This window comes from Tachypleus tridentatus, chromosome 9, assembly GCF_004210375.1.
Source record: "Tachypleus tridentatus isolate NWPU-2018 chromosome 9, ASM421037v1, whole genome shotgun sequence".
NCBI lineage: Eukaryota > Metazoa > Arthropoda > Merostomata > Xiphosura > Limulidae > Tachypleus > Tachypleus tridentatus.
Window position 1 is genome coordinate 38,738,401 of NC_134833.1, and position 26,250 is coordinate 38,764,650.

Genomic DNA, 26,250 nt, shown 5'->3' on the forward strand with positions numbered 1-26,250 from the left:
GATGTTTCCGGAAGAGTATACGCACTGAAAGATCTTCCCTGAACCTGAATGTTACAGGGACTGGTCTCGATTGGTGTTTCTTCCAGCAAAGCAAGCATCATGAAAGAATTTTTCTGATCCTAGGTCTCACAGGGACTGTTGAATCTTTCTTTGTGTGATAAAAATAAGGACTCAGTTTTTGAAAGCCAAATTTTTCCGAAAGAAAACGTTACCGATCTTGATCCTGATTAAAATTTTCAGAGAAACTTAGCCCTAGATTATTTTATCTTCTTGGGTATCGTGGCTTTATTTTCAAGAATTAGCTTTCCCCCTGACAAATTCTTTCTTCAGAGTATATGGTTTGAAACTGTAGAGTACATTTCCCACACAAGCCATAAGCCTCCATTTTTATTGTTGTACTTCTAAACGAAATATTTTCCCAGTGCTGAGATTGCTTTGAACGATATATTGAAAATATATTGTAAATTAATTCGTGTGCCTGTATGATTAAAAATCGATTTTACTTCCTTGAGCTATCGCAGACTCTTATTTTATTACAAGTTACACCTTTTACAGTGAGACAGAATATTTTAAAGACAGGTATAACGTTTCGCTCAATTTTTAAGTTTGTTTGTTTGTTTTTGGAATTAAGCACAAAGCTACACAATGGGCTATCTGTGCTCCGCTCACCATGGGTATCGAAACTCGAGGAAGAGGCATTCTCAACTACTTGAGAATGATTGCAGCAGTGATCAAAGCGTCGTATTTGGTTTTAACATATTTTTCCTTTTCGTAAAAGCTGTAATTTGTAATGAAATACTTTTAACCAGTAAGTAAACTCATTATAAGTACTTCAGACTTTGTAAATGATCTTGTTTGACTGTACACCAATAGGGAATATTTTTCGATGAATTTGAACACAGTAGTATGTTGTGAGGTTCACAACGATGAAAACTGTGTGTTTGTTTTTTGAATTTCGCGCAAAGCTACTCGAGGGCTATCTGCGCTAGCCGTTCCTAATTTAGCAGTGTAAGACTAGAGAATTTGAATACAGTAGTATGTTGTGAGGTTTACAACGATGAAAACTGTTTGTTTGTTTTTTGAATTTCGCGCAAAGCTACTCGAGGGCTATCTGCGCTAGCCGTCCCTAATTTAGCAGTGTAAGACTAGAGGGAAGGCAGCTAATCATCACCACCCACCGCCAACTCTTGGGCTACTCTTTTACTAACGAATAGTGGGATTGACCGTCACATTATAACGCCCCACGGCTGAAAGGGCGATGAAAACTGGGTTTCGATAGCCGTAGTGGGCAGAGTACAGATAACCCATTGTGTACTTTTGCGAATATCAACAAAAACAAACAAAATTACAAAGGGAAGTCTGTCAAGAATAATTACAAAATACATAAATACTGAAAAACTGACGATTTTCCCTTTGCGTAGTTTGAATGGGTGTGCTCCGAACCGCAATCTTTGTTGTTGTTGTTTTTCGTGTGTGAGTGGGAGGACAAAAATATTGTTACTCCTCAGTTTGGTATTAGGAAAGAGATATTTGGTATTCAATAATGTTTTCTACATCAAAATATATCGTTTTTTAACTCAATAAATAATGACAGTTTGACTCTCTACAATATCCTTTGAGTTGATGCATCTCAACTTAAGCTTCCAATAAAACGGTGACTCTTTCAACTAAAATTTGATGTGTTTCTTTAATCAGGTTTTTTTTTTGGGGGGCTAGATTACAAATGTATGAAAATGTAAGCAATATGTTCTCAATTTAAGACAAGAAATACAAAATAGTATTATCTCATCGTTTTCGAAAGGTGGACTTTTTTTCAATAGGGGCAATCTGGGAAGCTCCATCTTTCGAAAATTCTCGGGTTATAGGGCTTTGTATTTTTGTCCTAACTTAATTGTTTTGTACATATATGCTTTCCTGATATAATGAAATCCTTTTCTTTTCTTGGTTTTTATTTGGAATACGCAAACAAGGTCGTCCCTCAGTGAGTCAACGGTAAGTTTGTCGGCTTACAAATACCTGTTGTGTAGGTATGAGTTAAAATAAATATGTGAGCAGGACGTCACATCATAGTTCTAGTGCATCCAATACTACTATTTATTCCATTGCATTGAAATACATAGAATTATAACTTTTCTTTCTTGATACACTGCTAGCCAAAATCTTAAGGCCAATGAACATTTAAAAAAAATATTCATTTTGCGTTGTTAGACTCAACCACTTATTTGATTACAGCTTCGAAAGATGAAAATAAGAAAAGGAAAAAAAAAACTTTTTAGCATTTAATAAGAAAAATGTGAACACTATGAAATTAGCCTTAATACTAGGTGGTCAAAAGTTTAAGACCATACCAAAAAGAAGTCCTAAACAGGTATGGTCGATCGATATAAGCGTTTGCAGAAGGCTGGCTGGAATGTTATTCCATGTGGTGAAGATGGCCTCACGAAGATGATGCACTGTTTGGATTTGACGTCCATTTCTATAGGCTTTCCTTGTCATCCACCCCAAACATTTTCAATGCAGTGGCGACGCCAAAGGGGGGCTTGGGGTGGCTTGAACCCCCCAAATGAGCCAAGCCCCCTCATCCCCTTCAATATTGTTACCTACATATATTCATAAAATATGGAAAACACAATCGTCGTTGTTGCTTAACAATTAACATCAAAGAGACATAGATCTGTAGAACTCAACGTCTTCATTAAGACAGAAGTATGTGTCATGCGTTCCATAGCAACTTACTGAATACACTGAAACTCATGCGCTGTATTGCCGCTTCCTGTATAATATCATTCTATCTAGAGCTTTGACGAAGATTAGACAGCCACGTTGATTTCAAGTTACAGCAGATCATCAGGGATTTTACTTGATAAACCAAAGATTTCACAGGTATTTACCCATTAATTTTATTTATCTTTTATTGAAAAGTAAAACATGGCATGCATGTATTAGTGTATTGTGTATAGGTCAAAACTATGAGGCATTTAGCCGGTGTTGTGTCCTCTGTGACATCATTTTGCATTGTGTATCAACCATCTAGAATTTGCTTCCAATCACCAGAACAGGCGCATTGTTTTGAAGTAATATTGACTATAAACACACATGATGAAAGATAGTTAGCCTGATAGTGACCTTACTTTTCCTCAGAGTGTATTAACTTCACATGGGATAATTCGTTTCTGCTATATAAACTATGTCTTTATGTTATATTTCTTTTGATTTGTAGCTTTACTCTTAATGGTATATTAAATGTTCAATCTAAGCTAATCTTGATTTTCTTTATTATTATGTATTACCTTGGGTGAAATTTAGGTGAGCTTTCTCTTTTATATATATGCATATTTTCATAAACAGATTATTTCTAATTTGTAATAATGAATTATTAATCAGAGTATGAGTTTCCAATGAAAACTGCATTGAAAACGCAGTTCAAAATAGCACACTTTTCTGAAATGTGCCTTGGTATTTGCATTATTATAATTTACCATCTATGATTCACATTGATGGCATTTTGGGAAGCCCCTCCATAGTTTACCTCAGCCCCCCAACGAAAATATTCTAGCGCCATCACTGTTTCAATGGTATTCAATTTTGGCGAACACGCTAGATGGTCCAGCATCGCCAAGTGTGTTAAGGCGTTCGACTCGTAATCCGAGGACCGCAGGTTCAAATTCCGGTCGCACCAAACATGCTCGCCCTTTCAGCCGTGGGGGCATTATAAATGTGACGATCAGTCCCACTATTCGTTGGTAAAAGAGTAGCCCAAGAGTTGGCAGTGGGTGGTGATGACTAGCTTAGCTGCCTTTCCTCTATTCTTACACTGCTAAATTAGGGACGGCTAGCGCAGATAATCTCGTGAAGCTTTGCGCGAAATTCAAAAACAAACAAACACGATAGATGATCCAAAAGAATAACGTTATTCGCCATGAAAAATTCCTTTGTCCTCTGGGCATTGTGGATTGCATCGTTGTCCTGCTGAAAGATCCAGTCATTTCCGCACAAGCGAGAGCCTTTAGTCAATAAGGATGCTCTCTCCAACATGCCAATGTAGCCAGCTGCTGTTTGACGCCCCTGTATAACCTGAACCTCCATTGTTCCATGGAAGGAGAAAGCACCCCAGATCATGATGGAACCTCTTCCACTGTGTCGTCTAGAAAATGTCTCCAGTGGAATATCCTTATCGTGCCAGTAACGTTGGAAGCCATCTGGACCATACAGGTTAATTTTTTTTACTTTTCTACGTCCCATGTTTGGTGCTTTTCAACAAAGTTTAACCCAGATGTTTCGTGGTGTGGCCTTTGAAGGCGTTTATGGTTTTTAAAGCCTTTCTCTCGTCGATGCTGTCTTATTGTTCTTAAGCTACATTCTGAGTCCGTAAGGGGCCTTAATCTGGTTCGACGATTGGCTGGGGTCTTGCTGAATAACCCGTCAATCCTCCTGCTCAACGGCGACGAAATTTTCTTGGACCGACCACTTGAAATTCTCGTTCCGTATCTTTCATGGTCTTTTAAGAAATTTGCAACAGCAGTTTTACTACGCATAATCTCACCAGCGATGGCACGTTGAGAGAGACCTTGCTTTTGCAGCTCGACAATTCTGCCACGTTCAAACTCTGTCAACTTTTTAGCCTTTGCCATGTTTTTACCCAATGTAACACAGGAGATGTCAGTGGGAGATGTTGACAACGCTAATGCTTGAACACAAATGTATAAATTTCATTACGTGTTTACCAATTAACTCTTCGTTTCAGTATGGTCTTAAACTTTTGACCAGCTGGTATTTAGGCTAATTTCATAGTGTTCGCATTTTCCCTATTAAATGCTAAAAAGTTTTTATTTTTCTTATTTTTATCGTTCAAAGCTCTACTCAAATAAGCGGTTGAGTCTAACAACGTAAAATGCATATTTTTTCTTGATGTTCAATGGCCTTAAGATTTTGGCCAGCAGTGTATTTATTTAATCGTACATGCATTTTGAGGATGCGTATATATAGAGTTCAAGTTTTTATTAGAGACTTTACGAGCTTGAACAAGCTGTTACTTTCCATAGAGCCGTTTATTTTTAATTTGGGGAACTGATTAGAAACGTTTGAACAACTGTTACTGTTGAATATTATTTGATGGTTTTTGGTTGTTTTTTTCTCGAATGGATGATCATCAGATACACGAACGAACTCGGACAGAACTAAGAAGCTCTGGGATCCTCACCCACAACAGGTTTTTGAGATTATAAAATAACTAGCAGATGCATGTTGAAACAATTCAACGGTAATTTTCTTTAAAATATTGATGAATGAATATACAATGGGCAGTCAATCCAATTTTTTTTGTCAGAGCGTATATGCAATATGATTGTCTAGTGGGCCGTTTACAACCTTCTTTTGTTATTCCATGTGTTATTTCAATAAGAAAAATTGCATTAACTTTGCTTTTAACTAAAGAAGACTGATTGCAATGCGTTTGTTGGTAAAATGTTCGAGTTTGAATGCAGTAGGTGCATCCAGCACAACAGAACGAGTTCACTGAGTAGTCGCGAAGAATTCTTTTTTCGCTGGATGCCACCGTTCCTTGTTATTTTACTGAGCGCAAGAGAAGATCACTACCAAATAAGCAATTTTTGACAGCTGTCATTTCTCTAAGAAGCATTAAAGGGGAAATATTAAATTCAAGTAAATTTACTTTGCATAATCTTCTTCGGCTTTTTCCTTTAGCAGAGATTTCCATCCTTCACATGTGTTTCCCTCTTTTAATCATTTTTGTTCATTGCCAGCTCATATTTCTCAATCATTTCTTTTTAATTTTATCCTCTCAACACTTTATTGGCTTTCTGTGTTTTCTCTTGTCTGCTAAAGACAATTCTGATGCTTTCCTTATTAATTGTTCTTCATCTCATCCTTGCTTTTCTTGCCTTTTCTTGGATTCCACAGACTGCTGACACGATGTTAGTTTCCTCTTTCGTTCTCTTATTTTTGAGCAACACTCCCAACAGCCATCTCAGCATTCTCATTTCTGCTCTTATCAACATGCCTTCCTAGCCCACATCTATGTCTTTCGTGCTCTGTCTTTTCCATTTGGTCTCTTGAACACGCGCAATCTTTATTATTTTTATTTATCACATCTGCTAGCTATCTGCTTTTCCTAGTCATGATGCCCAACAAATGATGACGTCTTTTTACACCGCCCGTGGGATAGCAGTGCGCTTCGTCTAGGGGGAAGCCCTAGCTCTACAGTATACCACGTGATTCTTCTCTACTTATGCCCTGCTTATAAGCCTTGATGGCAACCTTCCGCTTTTTGAAGGGCTTGGCAGAGTTAAATCAATTTATTGGATATGGTAAATAGAATCATACATACATACAATACCTATCTTATAAAAAACGAACAAGAACAAATATATACTCAAACACGTTTTTCCTTTCTGCTATGCTTCTATTTTCGAAATATTTCTTTAAATCAGTCAATAGAAGAAATTCCTTTTTTGTTCGTAAAATTCTATCCGTAAAAAATGATCTTACTAAGTATCGATATGAAATTTTAGATACTGTAAAGCATAAATAATTTTCCTATAATGTAGTCTTAAAAGAAGCACTTTAATACATTTTTCTTCCTATAGTTAACGCAATACTTAATGTCCTTGGCAGGAGGATACCATTTTTTAGGTTACTTTGTTATTTTATCTCTTTTTTTTTTTGCAAGATAAAACATTTTACAGTTTAAGAAACTTGTTCACATAAGAACGTCCGAGTTGACCATGTGGTAGAACTCGAGCTCTTGAAGCTGACGAGTCCGATTTAAAGCCACAAAATATTCCCTGCGCTTTAAACTGTGGATGCATTATAAGAGCGACAATCAATCTCTTCGGGTAGGTTGTAAAGTGCTGATGATTGGCCCAATGGTCATTAGTTAACAAGTATGGACGTCTGGAGATAGACTTTGGAGTCTTATATTAAATATGAAATACAGTAATGATTGATTGAAGTGTGCTTTTTTGAAGAAAAGAAATAATACCTCAACAACTCACGTTTCAACCATAAGTTACAAAGGACGCAAACTAGAGGTTTGCTATAGTACGAGGCTCAGGTGTTTCAGGGTGTATATATCCAAATACACATATCCATATTTTGTATTGTATTCTTTTCAAAAGCAAAAACATTTTAATATATCACGCATTCTGTCTTGGCTATCCAAACATGAATGGGAAAATATGATATGTTTAGGAAAGTAATGTGTGTGGACATATAGAACATCCGGTATCTAAATCTTCCTGGTTGCATTTAGTCCTAAAAATGTGATGATAACTCTTTGTAAAAATAAAACTAAAATATTTCACAGCCAAAACACATTTACCTGTATCGTATCTCTTCAATCTTACGTTGAAATAGATAAAATAATAATATATCAAAATGCTTCTTTCAAGAGTACATTATAGGAAAATTATTTGTTTCTTGCAATTTCTAAAATTTAATACCGATATTAACATCGATCTGTCAGTCGTCGTATGTGCTGGATGGTCAATCTGAGAAAAACTCGTTAAAAGAAAAAGTGTTTTACTTTGTGAGAGAATTTTACGAATAAAACGGGAGTTGGTCCTTCGACTCATTGAAAGAAATATTTTGAAGTTAGGAACATGAACGAAAAAAAACTATAAAGAGAGGGAATTGTTTGGGCATACGTTTGTTGTCGTTTGGTTGATGTGTGAATGTGAGTGTGTGTATATATATTCATGTCGGTATTATATACATATATATGGTTTTACTGTACCATGTCGAATATACTGATCCGAATTGAATATCTCTTTTCTTATAGAAATGACAACTGTTAAAAAAGTACTTTCTTGGTAGTGGTCTTTTCTTGCGCTTAATAATAACGCAATGAAGTGTGGCATCCAGTGAAAAAAAATCCATGCTGCTACTTAGAGAACCTGAGTGCTCTAATGTACCATTTCATCAAAAGCTGCGCAATATTCCTTGTTGAAATAACACATGGAATGAGAAAAAAACATTTGCAAACGGCCCACTGGACAATAATATTGCATGTACCCTCTGATCCAAGGCAGTACGTTGATTACACATTTTATATTTATTCATCACTATTTTTAAGGAAGTTACTGTTGAATCGTTCCAACGGACTTTTGTTAATGTTCTGTATAAACATAAAATGACTATTGTTAATAATCATGCCATTTGCAGACATTAATAAATATATATTATACATTAAACAATTAATTCAGTATTTTGGATGTTTGCTAAACAAAAAATATTTTTTGGTTAGAGGTCACTAACGTGTATAGGTAATCATCTGAATAGTAAATATGTCATAGAAGTTCTAGTCAGTTTTTCGCTATTATCCTGGAAACCTCTAACCCAAATTCACCACATTTATTGTGATGCAAGCATAAATAAATAAAAACTCTTAAAAGAGAAACGCTGGTGGAAATGTGAAAAACGAAACTTTACCACTATAATGTTGAGAACTTGGTTGTCATAATCTATCAGGGATGAAAAGATTTTTAGGAAAGTAAATGTATTGTTTTATTCCAGATTAATAATGAAAATTTTCATATATGTATAATAACAATTGTTTTAAATTAACTATTTGACACATTTGAATATTTTAAGCGAAATATAAAACAGCTTAAAGTGGCTAAAATTTTATAGAGGGATACTTTTTGGATTAAATTTTAATAATTGTACATCTGATTCGTATACTGTACATTCACATTTTTTCGGCAAAACTTATTTATTTATTTTATAACATTTGTTTTAGAAAACATACAAGTCAAGTGGAAGAATTATAAAAAGTGACGTGTAATTAATTACATGCGTGTATAGACAGTCCAGTTGTTTATACAACTGTGGTTTTAAAATGTCATGCACTTACACGTGTGTGTAAATAATTCCAGTTCTTTACTAATTTGTGTAATTACACTCCTGTTTACAATTATAATTCTTTGTAAAGTTGTCCCTATAAAATGTATCATGTAATTTTGTGCTTGCGTAGACAACTACATTTGTTTGTAAAGTTGTTCCAAAAAGTGTAAGTGTAAAGATAGAATTTAGTTTCTGTGTAAGTATACACTTCTTAATTACACATACCGTAAAGGCTAATGATATGTACTTGTTTTTTATCCATATGACATTCTAAAAGATCAAATTGGTAATCTTTGATAAAAAGCAGATAAGCACTGTATTAGAAACGACGAACAGTATGTATGTTATTTAGGTTTTTCTACGTGTATAGTTTCACAAAGATGTCCTAACGCTTGATTTTTTTATCATGTTGTTAGTATTATAGAAAACTGTGAAAATTACAATCTCACAAAATTTCATTGGTCTGTAAATGCTGCAAAATGTCCCATGATTGGTGAATATCATGAGTGTTTTGGTTTAACTTGATCCATCTTCGTGTTATATTGTTGGACATATCCAGACTCATTCATGAGAATCTCTTAAAAGCTACCATTAAAATAGTTACTTAAACACGTGGTATTTTTAAGCCCATAAAATATTGAGTGAGATTCGACTGACTTTGAGATCGTATGGTTTTGGGAATGTAGTAGTAATAAGAGACGGAAATTATCAGAAATGTACAGATTTTGGTTTTGTGAGTGATGCTTTCAGTAACTTTCTGTTGGGACCTGCCTTCTCTGTCACACGACGAGATTAACTCAGCCTTCTCATGCTTTGACAGCGTCATTAGTCACGTTTGTTAAATGAAGAGAAGCTGCAAATCAGCTGTGGTTCCAGACTTTTCGGACACACATATATACAGGGTGTCCCAAAATAACGTTTACACTCTTTGGATCATTATAACTTGCCTTGTTTATTGATTTTAACAATGAAACAAGATACATATGATAGCCAAATGATTTATTTAAATATTTAATACTGAAATCAAGAGAAAAAATAACAAATAAAATTCTTCCCAAGGAAAACTCTCCTTGGTTGAAATTGTAAAATGTCACAATTTGCTTGCTTCACTTCAGGTGTTCAAACTGAAATCCGTTCTGCTCCAGACACATCTCATAACGGGAAGAAATGGAAGTGCACACATCAAACACCATCTCATCTGGTATTAAAGCACATTGTTCTTCAATTGCAACTCTCAATTCGTCAATTGTTGCCCTATTTGTGCTGTAAACTTTGTCCTTCAGAAACCCCCACAAAAAGAAATCTATGGGTGTCAAATCTGGTGATCTAGCAGGAAATTCTACACTTCCTCTTCGTCCAATCCATCTGTCTGGCATCCAGATAAGCTCTCACGTCGTGATGGGAGGAGCGCCATCCTGCTGGAAGAAACACTCTTCTTCTCCAAAATTGTTCTTGGATACGTGGCATGGCAAATTCTTGTAGCATGTTGAGATAATTCAATCCTGTTACGGTGTCTTGGAAAAAGAATGGTCCGATGAGTCCCCTAGTGGACAGACCACACCACACAGTCACTCCAGGCAAATTCAAGTGATGTTCCTCTGTAACATGTGGATTTTCTGTTGCCCAGTAGGTGCAGTTGTGTCGATTTATTGAGCCATTCAGCTTAAACGTTGCTTCGTCACTCCAAACAATTTTGAGTGGAAATTCATCATCGCCTGCACATCTAGCAAGATACCATTCACAGAACTCAACCCTTCGATCAGGGTCATCTTCATTCAGAGCGTGAACAAGCGATGGGATGAAACATTTGAAGTGGGAACGCTTCAAAATGCGATAAACGCTGGATTTAGGGATACCTGTTTCACGAGACAGTTGGCGCATTGATTTTCTTGGAGAATTCAGAACATTATCAATGACCTCTTGCTCTCTTGTTGGGCTTGTTGATGATCTTTTTTGATCGGAGCGACCCTTTCTCATATGGTGGAGAGTTCCGTGTTCATCAAACTTGGCGATGATGCGTGAAATGCTGGGGCGAGATGGCGCATCCATATGGAACTTTCTAGTAAAACGTCTTTGCACTTCAGCTTTGTTTTCGACTTTCCAAAAAGTTTTGAGAATGAATATTTTGTGCTCGATTGTAAGCTGATTATCCGCCGTCCTTGGACACAAGTCAAATCTGAAACAAAAGAAACGGTTTATTAGCTTTTCACAGTCAAAGAGTGTAAACGTTATTTTGGGACACCCTGTATATATATATATATATATATATGTATAGTAGGTATTTCATACGAAAGGTTTTAAGTATATTTTTCTCCTATAGCGGTTATATAAAAGAATAAAAGGAAAGCCTAAAAATAATCAAGAAATATGAAATTTATGGTATGTAAAATAAATATAACAATGTCCAAGTTCTCGGAAAGTAACGGAGATTACGTGATATCTTCAGCTGAAGTGCATATGAAGGGGGCCTGGCGGTTATAGGATTCGAATGCAATCTATGGATCACGAGTTCGAATCTCGTTACCATCACAAGAAAAAGAAGTTAACATTCAGTGGTTCGTGATGTGCGAAAACATTTTGTTTATTCATTTAAGGATTAAATGTTACTTCTCGGTTCTGTCATCTGCATTGCATCGTTATATGCACGTGATAATTTGAATTGAGGGTCGAAAACGCCACTAGCACCGAGGTTATTCAACTGATGAGCTGCAAAGTACAGTGGTCATAGAAGCTTTTTGTTGTTTACATAATGAATACTATTTATTAATAATTGTATTTGTTATTCTGTGCTCTTCTAATAGAAGGAAGTCATTACATAATTGTGAAAAAAAGAGAAAAGAAGATACTAGAAAACTGATCAACCAAGAAAAAAAAACAACTGATGGAAGCAAGTCGGAATATATAAAATGGACTCCAGTGGGTAATCGTGAAGCCTGAAGGCTTATTGCGTTGAAACAGGGTTTTCATAGCCATGATAGCATAACAAAGGTAGTTATTGTGTAGCTTTGCGTAACAAACAAATAACACTAACGTATGCGTCCCAGTCCTAAACTTACAGAAATTGTCTGAGAATGAAAACTCTAAAATGCTATTTAACAGTTTCGCACAGTAACAAGTACTGTATTGTACATACAAAATACAAATTAAACAACAATTTCGCACAATAACAAATACTGTAGTGTACATAAAAAACAGAAATTAAACAACAGTTTCACCCAGTAACAAGTATAATAATTTTGGTATTGGTGAACTTTGCGTAAAGGTAGAATAAAACAAAACTGTATAAAGATCCTAATTTATTGAAAACGTTACAAATAAAAGACCTTGAGAAATGCTACAAGTGCTAAACAAATCTAAAATCCATGGAATTACTGAACATACAAAACCTACTTATTCACTCAGTGTGAGGGTATATATATATATATATATATATATATATATATGGAGAAAATATACTGAATACGATGGAAACTTTGATATTTAAATTTTAAGTTCGATGTATTATTATATAGTTAAAAAATTTAGACAATTCAAAACGTTGTAATATATGAAAATGTTTACTCAAAATTAGACAGGTGGTTGCGCAACAAGCATCTCAACGCGGTTAAACTGCCGCACTTTAGCGTGTTTCTCATTGGTGGGCAGTTTCATGCACTTACCACAAAAACTACAAACTGCTTCGTGATTTCCCCAATAATTCCCTAACCTTCCGTGACCCAGACAAACTCAATCGACCCCCAGGTTAAGAACCATTGCTCTAGTCTTGCACTGCTAAATTAGGCACGGCTAGCGCAGATAGCCCTCGAGTAGCTTTGCGCGAAAATTAAAAAAAAACTACATACAAAATACAAATTAAATTGTCTACTGCGTGCTATAAAATTATAAGTCGTACAAGTGATAAAAAAGTTTCAGATAGCAACCAGTAGCTGCTTAAAAAATGGCTAACAGCATAATATTCAGAAGTTGACAAAAACCAATGGTCTTCTTACATTTGCACTGCATAGAAAAACACTAAAGTGAAAGTTTTAATTAGCAAAATATTTATTGGGGGGGACAATAACCCCAACTTAATATTAGAGGGGCATATGCTTTCTCGATTCCGAACTCTATGTGATGATTCCAAGATGTAATACTGCTATAAATGTTTAAGCATCTAGAAAATAAGTTATTATAGAGATATAAAAGTACTGAATGACTATGACAAATTTTCAAATTAATTTGATTCGAAATATTTTTTCAAAATATTACAAACTTGTATGTGTTTAAGATTGGTTGTTATTAAACTCGTGGCTACACAGTGGATGACTATCTGTACTCTCCCCATCGTAGCTATTGAAACGTGGTTTTTTATCGTCGTTAACCTTAAGACTAACTATTGTTCACTGAAGGGCAGATAGAAGGTTGACAGAAGCATAACGTATTTATAAAACAAACAGATACGAAACTTGTGTGCTTCACGTCATAGCTTTATGCTACTTCCTGGTCTGCAGTAAGCCTGAAAGCTTATAACACTAAAATTTGGAATTCGATACATGTGATGGGCGAACCACAGACAGTACTTGAAAACAAACCTTAACATAACTTCCTCGTTGCCCAATGTTAAAGAGTTTGAAATCTCTAGCCAGATAAAGAAAATAAATGACAATAGAAATAGAAAATTTACGTTTACCAGCTGTGTACGTTCTAGACTATATATTTCAAAATATCCGTTATTTTTTGTGTTGTGTTATAAAAACTAGCATAAATCAGTGCTTCCCAAACTGTGTGTCACGTTACACAATTCTAACCAGCGAAAGGTCCCAGGTGTGCCGCAGAATTTTTGCGGTTAACAAGTAATTTTATTCACTACACAGTATAACAGTAATTTCTGGCCGTCTTAGTCAGGGAGTGCCACTAGGCCTGCTATACGGACGTATTTGCATATGCTGCAAAAACGTTTAGGACATTAAAATTGTGCCTCGAGCTGAAAATGTTTGGGAAGTACTGGGGTAGACAACCAAAGGAAAGAAGAAAAATGGAGTGGGGTAGGTTCTTTAACTGCAGTTTTCGAACAAAAAATAATATTTCTTTAGCAAACTCTACCACAGAGTGATTTAACTTGTATTTAGTTAGAAAAATATGAGGATGTTAACAAGGGACAGGTTTTGGAAAAACAAACTGATAAATTATGTAGTCAGTTTCATTAATGAATACTTTCATTCCACACTTCAACAATCCAATTGATTAAGGGTACGACAATAAATTATTTGCAAATTATTATTGTGTTTATTCTTTCTTGTAACGGTTCATCAAAATCTTGCGTAAGAATAATTGCGATTTCAGTAAATTAGAGTATAGAAATTGGCATCAATACACTGATTTTTGTATTTCCAGACAAACAAGAATTTCCCGACAAGAGGGCTTGATTTTCAATTTGAAGGTCGCAGGTTCGAATACCGCCCCACCACACATGCTCGAATCACTGTTCATTGGTAAAAACGTAGCCCAAGAGTTGGTGGTGGTGTGGGGAATTGCTTGTTGCCTTCCTTCTAGAGTTTCACTGCTAAATTAGGGACTGCTAGCACTGATAGCCCTCGTGTAGTTTTGCGCGATATTCAAACCAAACTAAACTTCCCGACAAAATCAAAAATATATTTACTTTCATGGTTTATACGCTTTTATATCTGTGTGTTTTTGTACATTTTTAAATCCCACAAGCAACTATTGGTTGGGCATTAACTCCAATGACAACATTCTTCTGTCTTAATTAATTAAAGTCAGTTTTCGGCTTTATCCAAGGTCAAGGGATGACCAAGAGCTGAGCGCCAGTTTTCCGTCTTAATCATTCATTACTCATTGTAATTTTGGCTTGATCTTGAACTCGAGGTATCTTGCAAAACACGTTGATGCTGTACCAACTGTTAACCCATGAACTGTCGCTATAGAAATGCTTCTTTTAACAACTCAAACTACCACTCTATTGCTGTATCATCTGTTAATCAATCGTCTCTAAAAATACTCCTTTTAACAACTCAAACTACCACTCTATTGCTGTATCATCTGTTAATCAATCGTCTCTAAAAATACTCCTTTTAACAACTCAAACTACCACTCTATTGCTGTATCATCTGTTAATCAATCGTCTCTAAAAATACTCCTTTTAACAACTCAAACTACCACTCTATTGCTGTATCATCTGTTAATCAATCGTCTCTAAAAATACTCCTTTTAACATCTCAAACTACCACACAAATCTTCTCTTTTAGAGGAGACAGTTCAACTCAGCAAACTTAGTTTATGGTATTCAGCTGATTTCACATATGCAGTCATGGAAATTACAAGTTGTCCTTAGCTCAGTGGGGTTAGCGATATATTAAATACGAATTTCTTTGTTATCGGTTTTTATGAGTGTGATGGTTTGACATTAAGGAATATTTGTAATTTCTATAAACATTTTTTAATTTCCTTGAAAATTCAGTAACAAATTTGTAATTTGTTTGTTTTTAGTGAGGGAATAACTAGAAACATTTAGGGTAGAGAGATCCTCTCACAGGTCATGTGACTTCTGGAGGGATTGGTAACTCGTAAGAATGAAAGAATTTCACATGCATCACATGGTAAATAACCATGACGTCCTACGTCTGCGTTTCCTTTGTGTCGGGCATTTATTTTTCCAACAGTTTGTTTTGGGTCACTTCAGTAACAATACTTGTTTTAAGGAAATGAAATGGCAGATTGGCCATTGAAGTGAAACAAAACAACTACATCTGTGGCAAACCTAAGAATATACCGCACACGTCCAGCGGATGATCCATGATAGACTGTGTTTATCTGCTCCTCTCTTGGTATTTCTATACGTGATTAGAATTCTATTACGCCTTGGAAAATTGTATTTGCTGCTTTAGTTACTCTAGAGTTTCAGTCTGTTTATCTTACCGTTGTGAAGAAGAAAATATGGGGTGGAACTTTGAAAAAAAATCCAGCAGCTATCAGTTATCTTTAGCAAAATATTTATGTGTTTGTGTTTTCTCTCTGCTTTTCGCGTTGGTCTAAGTAAATACATACACGAGGAACAATCATAAGAACCGGAATGAGAAGTGAGAGAGCCACGAGCGAAAATAGGTACGAAACGCACAGCGTGTTATCGTAACGACCGTGCCTTAAAGCTGTTAATCTCGGGTGAAAAAAGTAATATCGTCACGTGAGTACACTAGTTCAGCATTTTCCATATGTGAAGATCAAAAAAATCTCGCAAAAATAAAACTGAAACCTATTTTAGGTCTGGAAAACAACAATGTTTTGATACTTACTTCTTAATACGGAAATAACAGTAATATGCCAACACCCTAGTTCAGAACCTAAAACGCAAAAAGCACTATTTATAAAACAATAGTGTTTAACCCCTAATTTTAAATGTTGAAAATAAACTTTGACACCACTCTATTGAACGGAATTTGCTGAAAACTGGCTCCGAATACGAACACAAAAAATATGTTCTGAATTTAATATTAACTTTTTGTCATTTAACTCCGAATGTGAAATAAATTGGAACAGCTGTATAAAAGAAAACACGCTTTTGCATACTTTTTAACCACGAAAAGAAAACTGGAACAAAACAACGAGTTCTGACACCTGACGGAAGGGTTTCTTTGGCTTGGTTGTTATTAAGCACAAAGCCATCTCTTTTGTGCCAATCACGGGTTTCCAAACCCGGGTTTCAGTGTTATAAGTTTGCGGACTTGCCGTTTGGAGGCTAGCAGAGAAGATTAACTATGAAAAGGAAAAACAAACACACATCCAGGTGGTTAAGGCACTGGATTCGTAATCCGAGGGTCGTGGTTCGAATCCCCGTAGCATCAAACATGCTCGCCCTTTCAGCCATGGGGACGTTATAATGCGTTAGTCGTCCCTAATTTTGCATGTAAGATTAGAGGGAAGACAGCTAGTCATTAACACCCACGGCCAATTATGGGGTTACTCTTTACCAACGAATAGTGGGGTGGGCCGTTACGTTATAAAGCCCTCGCAGCTCAAAGGGCAAGCATGTTTGGTGTGAGGAGAATTTGAAGCCGCGACTTTCTTGTTTTATGTGTGTTTTCATAATATTTGGATTATTTTAACTATATAAAAATACATGTTTTCCCAAAATAGTGATTTTCTTACATGATTCAATAACAGTATTCGGCCCGGCATGGCCAGGTGGGTTAAGGCGTTAGATTCATAATCTGAGGGTCGCGGGTTCGAATCCTCGTCGGACCAAACATGCTCGCCCCTTTAGCCGTGGAGGCGTTATAATGTGACGGTCAATCCCACTATTCGTTGGTAAAAGAGTAACTCAAGAGTTGGCGGTGGGTGGTGATGACTAGTTGCCTTCCCTCTAGTCTTACACTGCTAAATGAGGGACGGCTAGCGCAGATGACCTTCGAGTAGCTTTGAGCGGAATTCGAAAACAAACAAACAACGTAATATTCCATAACGATGATATGCAAACGAAAACTATGTTTTCCGAAATAAATCTTTCTGTGTGAAAAGTATTGATTTAGGAGTTTATCAACATTCTAATAATGTTTAGGGAACTGAATAATTAATTAAAAATACAACAAGAGCAGCTTTTTCACGTGTTAATAACTCGATACTTTGAATACAAACGTTGAAATGATTTAATTCTGAACTTGCCGACTTTAAAGGTTGTTATTATGTTTGTTTTAATTAATCAACCATCTAATAATCAGCCTCTATAACTGCTATACATTTAGTAAACATTTATTGTAGTTTAAAGTATATGTTTCCTACGTTTATAAATAATTTGAAATTCAGAAATAAAAACATATATTTCTATAATATTTTTCTAGTCATATCTTTGCTTCTGAATGTAAGTGGATCCGTGGAAAAATACAGGGTGACCAAAACCAACATAGTCACTTTTCAAAGGCTCATATTATGATATATATGTATAATCGAAACATCATTATTAATATTTTGTACAACTGGTGAAGCCTAATTTGAGGTGCTGAAACTAACAATCATGACAACTAGGTTGGAATGTTTGACACAATATTCAACTCTGTTTCGATGGAAAGGTTTTATGATCTGTTGGTTTAATTCGTCAGTGGTTTGGATTTATTTTCAGACATCCTCCGGTATCATGTAGAATAAAAATAAAACTTTTAGAATCGATATACAGAAGTTGCATGACTCAAAGGATGGTTACACTGTTTTGAGCCACCGTGTATACGAAACTTTTGATATTTTTCTACGATGAATTAAAACGGAAAACATAGATAAATATAGAATCGAGTGCTGCTTTCTTCCACAGTTTTATAATAATAATGGAAAGTGAGGGGTCTGATCATTAACTTTATGTATTATAGAGAAGTGAAAACTTATTTTACATTTTTTGAAGTTTTTTAAAGTCTTCAGATCGTACATACTTTAGAAATCATTACGGCTATAAAACGAAATATTTAAAACTGGCCTAAAACCTATTTACCTTTTGAAACTAAACATTGAAAGTTTTCTGAAATGTTAACATGTGAGAACGACAAAAATCATATGTTAATATGCAGTCGGAAGCATTTTCTGATTGGTCAGGTCATTGTCACTTTGTAATTTATAGGAGGGGTTTGGTTGCATGCTCCCATCTCCGAAAAGTTTTGATAATTTAATGCTAATTAGATTAAATCTTGAGCCATAGTAACTACAAAGACTGCATATACTCAACGTAATGTATTGAACTAAAATAAGCAAGTTTTAATACACAAGTTGAGGCTATAGATGCCATGAAGAAGTTGTCTGGCCATGGCCTGATGACCTTACTACCTCCTACGACCCTGAATGTATCTGTAGAAGGGAATACCTTTTCCTTTGTACAATGTGTCAAATAGCGAACTTATAAATTAAAAATGTTTGCTTGGTAAGTTGGTTAACGACTTGCGTATCGAGAATATAAAAAATAGTTTTCAACCTTGCGATGTGAAATGGTTTTAACGCTAAAAATTAGTAAAAGTTTAAATTATTGATTTTATACTTTTTGTTAGAAACTAGTGGAACTGATTCACACAAACGCAGACAGCCACTTCTTTCCTCCTCCTCGTTAGTAAGAAAGATCAACTGAACTAGATGTGTGAGTTATGTTTGAACTATTTTATTGGTTTTCAAGAAGGAAAATGGTTCGGACACTATCCAAATAAAGTGGAGTAAAAAAGAAAAAGTATACCTCGTAAAAAAATTGAAGTCGTTCAACTTTGCTCAGAGCAATTTTATAGCCATTAGGTGTGACTAAGCTGTCATTATACAGATAACATACATATCTGACGGCGCAGCTCTCTACAAGTACTGTTTCTTTTCTTCTTCGATCTGTTTTCGTACTTCTGTATTAAAAGAAAAAATATTCAGATAGGTCGTTGACTAGAATTTCTCCATTTGTAACCAGAAAATACTCCAGCAAGAACACCCAGTTGTCTGTTTTGTTTATAATTGAGATTATATGCTCTGGAACGCTAGTCGCTTAGCTGTTGTATTTGAAATATTTATGGCAAAATGGTACATAATTGGCCACGTGTTATATACAGCTTATAAAGAATGATAATATGCTTATATATATGTATGTGTGTATACAGTCATATGAAAAAGTTAGGACACCCTATGAAAGCCTGTGTATTTTTGTAACATTTTTGGATATATAGATATTTAATCTCAATTTTAACAATACTGAGAGATTATAGGAATGTAACTAAACAATTAAAACTGAAGAAAAGACTTTTCAAGATCTTCTGTAAATGTAATTCTACAAAAATGCATATTCCAACTGAGGAAAAGTTAGGACACCCCCACATTTATTCCCACTTAAAATGGCTCAACTCACACACAGGTGTATCACACCAGGTGCATATGATTAGAAGATCGTTACTCAGCATTTTGAATGAGGTTTGCCCTATTTAAACTTCAGACATTTAGTTTGGTGTGCTCCTGATTGTTGAAGTGAGAGTGAGCACCATGGTGAGAGCAAAAGATCTGTCTGAGGCCTTCAGAAAGAAAATTGTAGCAGCTTATGAGTCTGGTTAGGGATTTAAAAAGATCCCAAAAGATTTTTAAATCAGCCATTCCACTGTCCGGAAAATAGTCAACAAGTGGAGGGCTTTCAAAACAACTGCAAACCTGCCTAGGTCAGACCGCAAAATGCTAAAAGAGGTCTCCAAACACCCTAACATGCCATCACGGGACCTACAGCAGGCTCTGGCTACTGTTGATGTGAAAGTGCATGTCTTTACAATCAGAAAAGGACTGCACAAGTTTAACTTGCATGGGAGGTGTGCAAAGAGGAAACCTTTGCTCTCTAAGAGAAACATCAAGGCCGGACTGAAGTTTGCCAGACAAAGACCAGGACTTAATAATGTAATAATGTTCTTCGGACAGATGAGTCCAACATTGAATTATTTGGATACCAGAACAGAGGACATGTTTGGCGTAAACCAAATACAGCATTTCAGGAAAAGAACCTCATACCAACTGTAAAGCATGGAGGTGGAAGTGTCATGGTTTGTGGCTGCTTTGCTGCAGCAGGACTTGGACAGCTCACAATCATAGAATTCACCATGAATCCTACTGTGTATCAGAGGGTGCTTGAGGATCATGTGAGACCATCTGTACGAAAATTAAAGCTGAAGTGGAAGTGGACCCTGCAACACGACAATGACCCAAAACATACCAGTAAATCCACCAAGGACTGGCTGAAAACTAAGAAGAAGAGTCCTGGAATAGCCGAGTCAAAGCCCAGATCTTAATCCCATTGAGATGCTGTGGGGTGACTTGAAACGGACTGTACATGCAAGAAACCCCTCAAACATCTCACAGATGACAGAATTTTGCATTGGGGAGTGGAGCAAACTTTCTTCAGACCGATGTCAGAGACTGGTAGATTGCTACAAGAAGCGTCTCACTGCAGTTATTTCAGCCAAAGCTATTAGGGGGTAGGGTGCCCTAACTTTTTCCTCAGTTAGAATATGCATTTTGGTAAATTACATTTACAGAAGATCTTGAAAAGTCATTTCTTCAGTTTTAATTGTTTAGTTATATTCCTATAATCTCTCAGTATTGTTGAAATTGAGATTAAATATCTATATATCAAAAAATGTTACACAAATACTCAGGCTTTCATAGGGTGTCTTAACTTTTTCAACGACTGTATATGCATTCAGACATAATGAATATGTAAGATCTCGTAAGTATGTGCTGTGTTTATCTATATAAAATACTATTTGTATACATACAAGTTTTCTATCGTCTTGTGCACTTGTATTGTTTTGTGGATGGGTTAAACATTAGTAAAGAATATTGACGTTCACGCTTGACGAGATATCAAGTATATTCTACCATTTTTTCAATACCGTTTTACTTTGATTATTGTAATATTTTACATCTTTGTGTATATGGTAAAATTGTACTGTACAGATTTAGTTTTACAACTTTAGAAAGAGAGTAATTGTGTACGTTGGGGGTTCATCAGTAAACCTTTACCGTATGCAGCACATTGTGCAAGTTCAGTTCACGTGTCGCTGTCTATAGTTCACGCGTGTGGTAGAGTTAAATAAGGAAGTGTGGCACGTGTGAAGTTCTTTTCTGTGTATTGTTGTAGTCGAGTGAGTACATTGTCACATATAAACTAGCGCTGTGTAAATATTAGTCACACAAACACATTTATTCACCCACAGAACCACCCTGTTAACTGTCTTGCTTATTTCATATTGCTCACACACACACACACACCCTGAAAAAATGTCTGAGTTTCAATCACGGGGCATTGACAGTTCAAAACAATAAAGATTACAATGTACATAACGAATTTGAAAAATTGACTAAGAAATGATTCATTTTCAGTCGAATTCATTGGGATTAGCTATCAGCAGGGAAACAAGCTATCATTATTCTTCGATAGATTGTTCAGACAAAGTATTCATGATGAAACTTTGTAGAATGGACGACAACTGTTTGTTATGGAGACAGAAGTGTAGAGGACGACGTTTTGAAAGTCTTTTGTCTTCAGGCGGAAGACTTTCGAAACGTCGTCCTCTACACTTGCGCCTCCACAACAAACAGTTGTCGTCCATTCTACAAAGTTTTATCAAGCTATCATCATTGTTTAACAAATGGGAAGTCACCTAGGGACTTGTTCACACACACCGTTGAGGTCGGTTCACCTTGGTTATTCTGTGGAGAAATAAAGTATTTTCAATAACAGTGTTTATTATCTTGTTATCATTGATATCTGTTGATTTCACTAACTTACATTGGTGAGTTATAATAGAAGTTGTGACCAGTCGACCAGGAAATTTCATGGTGATGCTCAAAGTGGAACAGCTCTTAATCTGCTGACTTACAACGTTAACATTTGTGATTCGATTCTCCTCGATGGACACGGCAGATAGCGTGATATGATTTTGCTGTAAGAAAACTAAATTTAGGGTATATCCATTTTTACTTGTTTTTCCACTTCCCTTTTTCTTTTTTTTTTCTTATTTATTTAAGTTTATTATTTTAGGTACATGTAACTTTAACGTTTTTAAAACATAATATTTGGTTAATATTTAGCTAACTGTCTTGACCTTTTGATGCGATACTTTATTGTTATTTATTTTGTAACGGATTTACTTATTTTAATATCGATATCTGTTTTAGTTAAATATGTATTTAGAAATGCATGTAGCTTATATTGTCAAATGTGTTTCGTGAAATTTCCGCCTCTTCACTAAATTTGGAGAATATTATCTACGTTAACTCGAAATTAATTCGCTTATCGTGAATCATCGATAAGATATCAAAGAAGTTCCAAACCGGCAAGAAGACGTAATATTATTTATAAGTTTGTAAACATTTTGTATGTAAACCATTATTTATATTAAGTATTTATAATAACCATTATTATAAATTGTATTGTAGCTTGTATATTAAAATATACTTACACAGTTTTCCTTTCTATATATACGAATTTTGTTGGCAGACTTCATAAACTAGATACATCTCTACATTTTATTAACTTTTAAATGAAAATTGAACTTTAATTCAGTTTCAGCCTATTAGAAATCGTAATACGTAACATAATAAGTTGAACTTATAATACATACCAATTTTAGGTTTTCTGGAGGAGTTACTAGATCAGAACCTTTTGTATATGAGCATCTTCGGCACTGGATATAATGTGGTTGGAATATTGTTATACATTCATTTTCACTTCCAGTCGTAAATTTTTATCGTTTTGGTGGAAAACAGTTTAGTTTCAGTTTAAAATTATTACAGGTTTAAAATATATAATTCACGTTACACATATAATTTTACAGAAACCGGATTGGGCCTTATGGAGCTGTGAAACCAATAGTTTTTGGTTAGAGGCTCGTTACCACAAAAATTCACTTCATACGTTGGTGCTTTATGTATGTATGTATGTGTGTGTGTGTGTGTGTGTGTGTGTGTTTTTCTTTTAACAAAGCCACATCGGGCTATCTATTGAGCTCACCGAGGGGAATCGAACCCCTGATTTTAGCGTTGTAAATCCGTAGGCTTACCGCTGTACTAGCGGAGGGCGTGTTTCGTGTACTAAAACTCTATTATTCGGTGAAAAAAAAGTGAATGGAGTGTACCTTCTCTCCTACTTTGATAATTTTAAATTATGGCGGCTATGCTCAGATAGTCCAATGTGTACTTTTTTGACGAAACTTTTGAAACCACAACTCCATAATTTAAGTCAATTTTTGATTACTTATTATTTTTTGATGACTTAGCTTTAAAAAGAATCAGTAAAACAAGCTTTGTAAAAAAAAAAAAGTATTTGATTTAGGTAAGCTGGAAGGCAAAACCGTAATTATACTGCCAAGGAACCCTTAGAATGGGTCCATGGAAAACATTAATTTAGTTTAATTTTTTGAAGGAAATAATTCTTGAACCATTTTGTCTTAGTTTCATTAAGTTTTGGATTTGAGCTGTTTTTCTAGGCCGCAATCTTCAAACAGGTGGAGCAATTCCCATCCAGAATTTACCACTAGGTGTTGCAAATATAAGAAAAGTACTAAAAGCATGCTTTTAATCCATCCATGAGTTATAAAACACGCATCACTCATACTATCTTCGAACCTTTTTTTTTTATATCTCCAATTAGAAATGTATGTTTGATTTCGTAATTTTATGAGTCTGGAAAAAAAAATCCAAATCTAATTTAATGATAATGTTTTTTAGTGTATTCATTTTTTCATGGAATCATCGTATTCGACGTTGGAAACTAAATAAACAGGGAAGAGGTGCCGTACCTGGTACAACGGTTAACTTGTCATTACCGAGAAAAAAAATCACTTCGAGGCCATGGGTGCACTTGTCGGTCAGACAACAGTGACGGTCGTGCGTGGTGCTGACCAGCTGCCTTTCCTCTAGTCCATCACTTCAAAATTAGGGATGACTGGCACAGATAATAGTCCTTGATTAGTTTCACACGAATATCTGGTAAAACCAACATCAGTAAATTGAGGAGAGACATTAAGCGGTTTGAAACTTTCATTAATATGATATATTATATATTTTGACGGCCAGGTTTGACCAGGTAGTTACGGCGCGCGACTCGCAATCTGTGGGTCGCGAGTTCGAATCCCTGTCTCACCAAACATGCTTGTCCTTTCAGTAATGGAGGGGTATAACGTTCGGTCAATCTCACTATTCGTTGGTAAAAGAGCAGCCCAAGAGTTGACGGTGGGTTATGATGACTAGCTTCCTTCTGGTCTTACACTACAAAACTAGGGACAGTTAGCGCAGATAACCCTCCTACAAAGCTACACAAGAGGTATCTCCGACATCTCTCTCCCTTTCTTTTTGTAATCAAAAGAACAAATCCAAGCATGTCCACCTTGATACATTGGATTTGGTTAACTTATACTGTATGTCTGTAATTGGATCGTATGTATAATAATGAAACTAAAACCTGTCACTACTTGTACATAAGCTACTTTAAACCATGTGTGTAGTTCTGTAATTCTAAATTGGACTATTTTTTGTCTTTTGAGAACAAACAGTTCAAAGCCAAAGTATGTGATAATTACAGAACACATTGGTAATCTCGCCATCTTCATTGGGTTCTTGTTATGCATATAATTATGTAAATGCCGTCTATGGCAGAAAGGATCGCTCACTATGCGACTGAGTCGAGCATGGCGCAATGGTTAGCCTGCAGAACTATAAATCTGCGAGTGCATAGTTCACATTTCGTTAACAAACAAACAAACACACACACACACAGTTCTTTAATTTTATACTGGGGATACATTTTAATAGGGGCCTGGCATGGCCAGGTGGTTAAGGCACTCGACTCCTAGTTCTAGGGTCGCGGTTTTGAATACCCGTCGCAACAAACATGCTCGTCCTTTCAGCCATGGGGGTATTATAAATTGGCGGCCAATCCCACTATTCGTTGGTAAAAGAGTATCCCAAGAGTTGGCTGAGGATAGTAATGACTAGCAACTTTCCTTCTATTCTTACACTGCTAAATTAGGGACGGCTAGCACAGGTAGCCCACGTGTCGTTTTGCGCGAAATTCAAAATAAACCAAATCACATCAATGGTCGTAATGGTGACGGTCAATTTCCACAATTCGGTTAAATAAGAGAAGTTCAAGAGGTATTAGTTGGTGTTGACTAGTTACCTTCCGTCTGGGCTGTTGGTTAAAATGTAGGTTCGTTATGTATGTTAGATCCAGAGTAGTTCTGTGAAAATACCCGAGAAACAAATACTATACTACTTTTAGCCAAGGAAAATAAAAATAATAAAGAAATAATGAACAGAACATTTGTTATTGTTGTGCACACTGTTTTAATACGGAAATGTTCCATGTCAATGAACTTTAGTTTGTTTATGTGTGTTCTAAACCAAAAATGTCTTCGATGTTTCTATCAGCTTTCCTTTGGTTTATATCAGCGTTTTTTATTACTAATCTATTAAAACAATCACATAGATAGCCGACAAATTTGTAAAGATATTTAACTTATTGCACCGTATCCATCATGTGTATGGTTATATAACAATATCAAGATACCGGACTGGTTGTGTGAAGTGTAAAAAGAATGATGTAATTTGTTATTATCGTTGCAACAACTGGCTCAGGATATACGCTCAGGAGGCAAATAAAATTGTTTAAAGAACGGTGTGATACAATGTTCCTCTTCCTTCTTTCTTTTGTTATTAAGTCCATAATGACCTCATTAGATGCTAATTGTATATCCTGCTTTGTTGAAGGCAATAATTCTCTCATTTAACTGACTAAGTACTTGCGTCTTTAAATTCAGAGCCAACCAGAAATCTTTAAATTCAGAACCAACCAGATGTCTACAAAATGAAAATTTGACCTGTTCCAGGGGTTTTTATTCCCCTTCTCGGGCA

General features: G+C 35.6%; 2 protein-coding genes across 3 annotated transcripts in view; one reads left to right on the forward strand and one right to left on the reverse strand.

The window, feature by feature from the left end:
• The window catches only part of LOC143225093 (LHFPL tetraspan subfamily member 2a protein-like), an 83,122-nt gene that overhangs the window by 2,691 nt on the left and 54,181 nt on the right, over window positions 1–26,250 (forward strand). The window contains exon 1 of one of the 2 annotated variants that reach the window (XM_076453878.1): window positions 11,699–11,850. The exons of the other annotated variant lie outside the window; for it this stretch is intronic. The gene's annotated coding sequence lies outside the window, so the exon portion shown is untranslated. Of the gene's footprint in view, window positions 1–11,698; window positions 11,851–26,250 lie in introns of those variants that run through there. 2 annotated transcript variants of the gene reach the window in all.
• On the reverse strand, window positions 10,189–10,911 carry LOC143227347 (uncharacterized). Its single transcript, XM_076458802.1, has one exon. It carries the CDS (start codon window positions 10,909–10,911, stop codon window positions 10,189–10,191), a length of 723 nt encoding a protein of 240 aa, XP_076314917.1.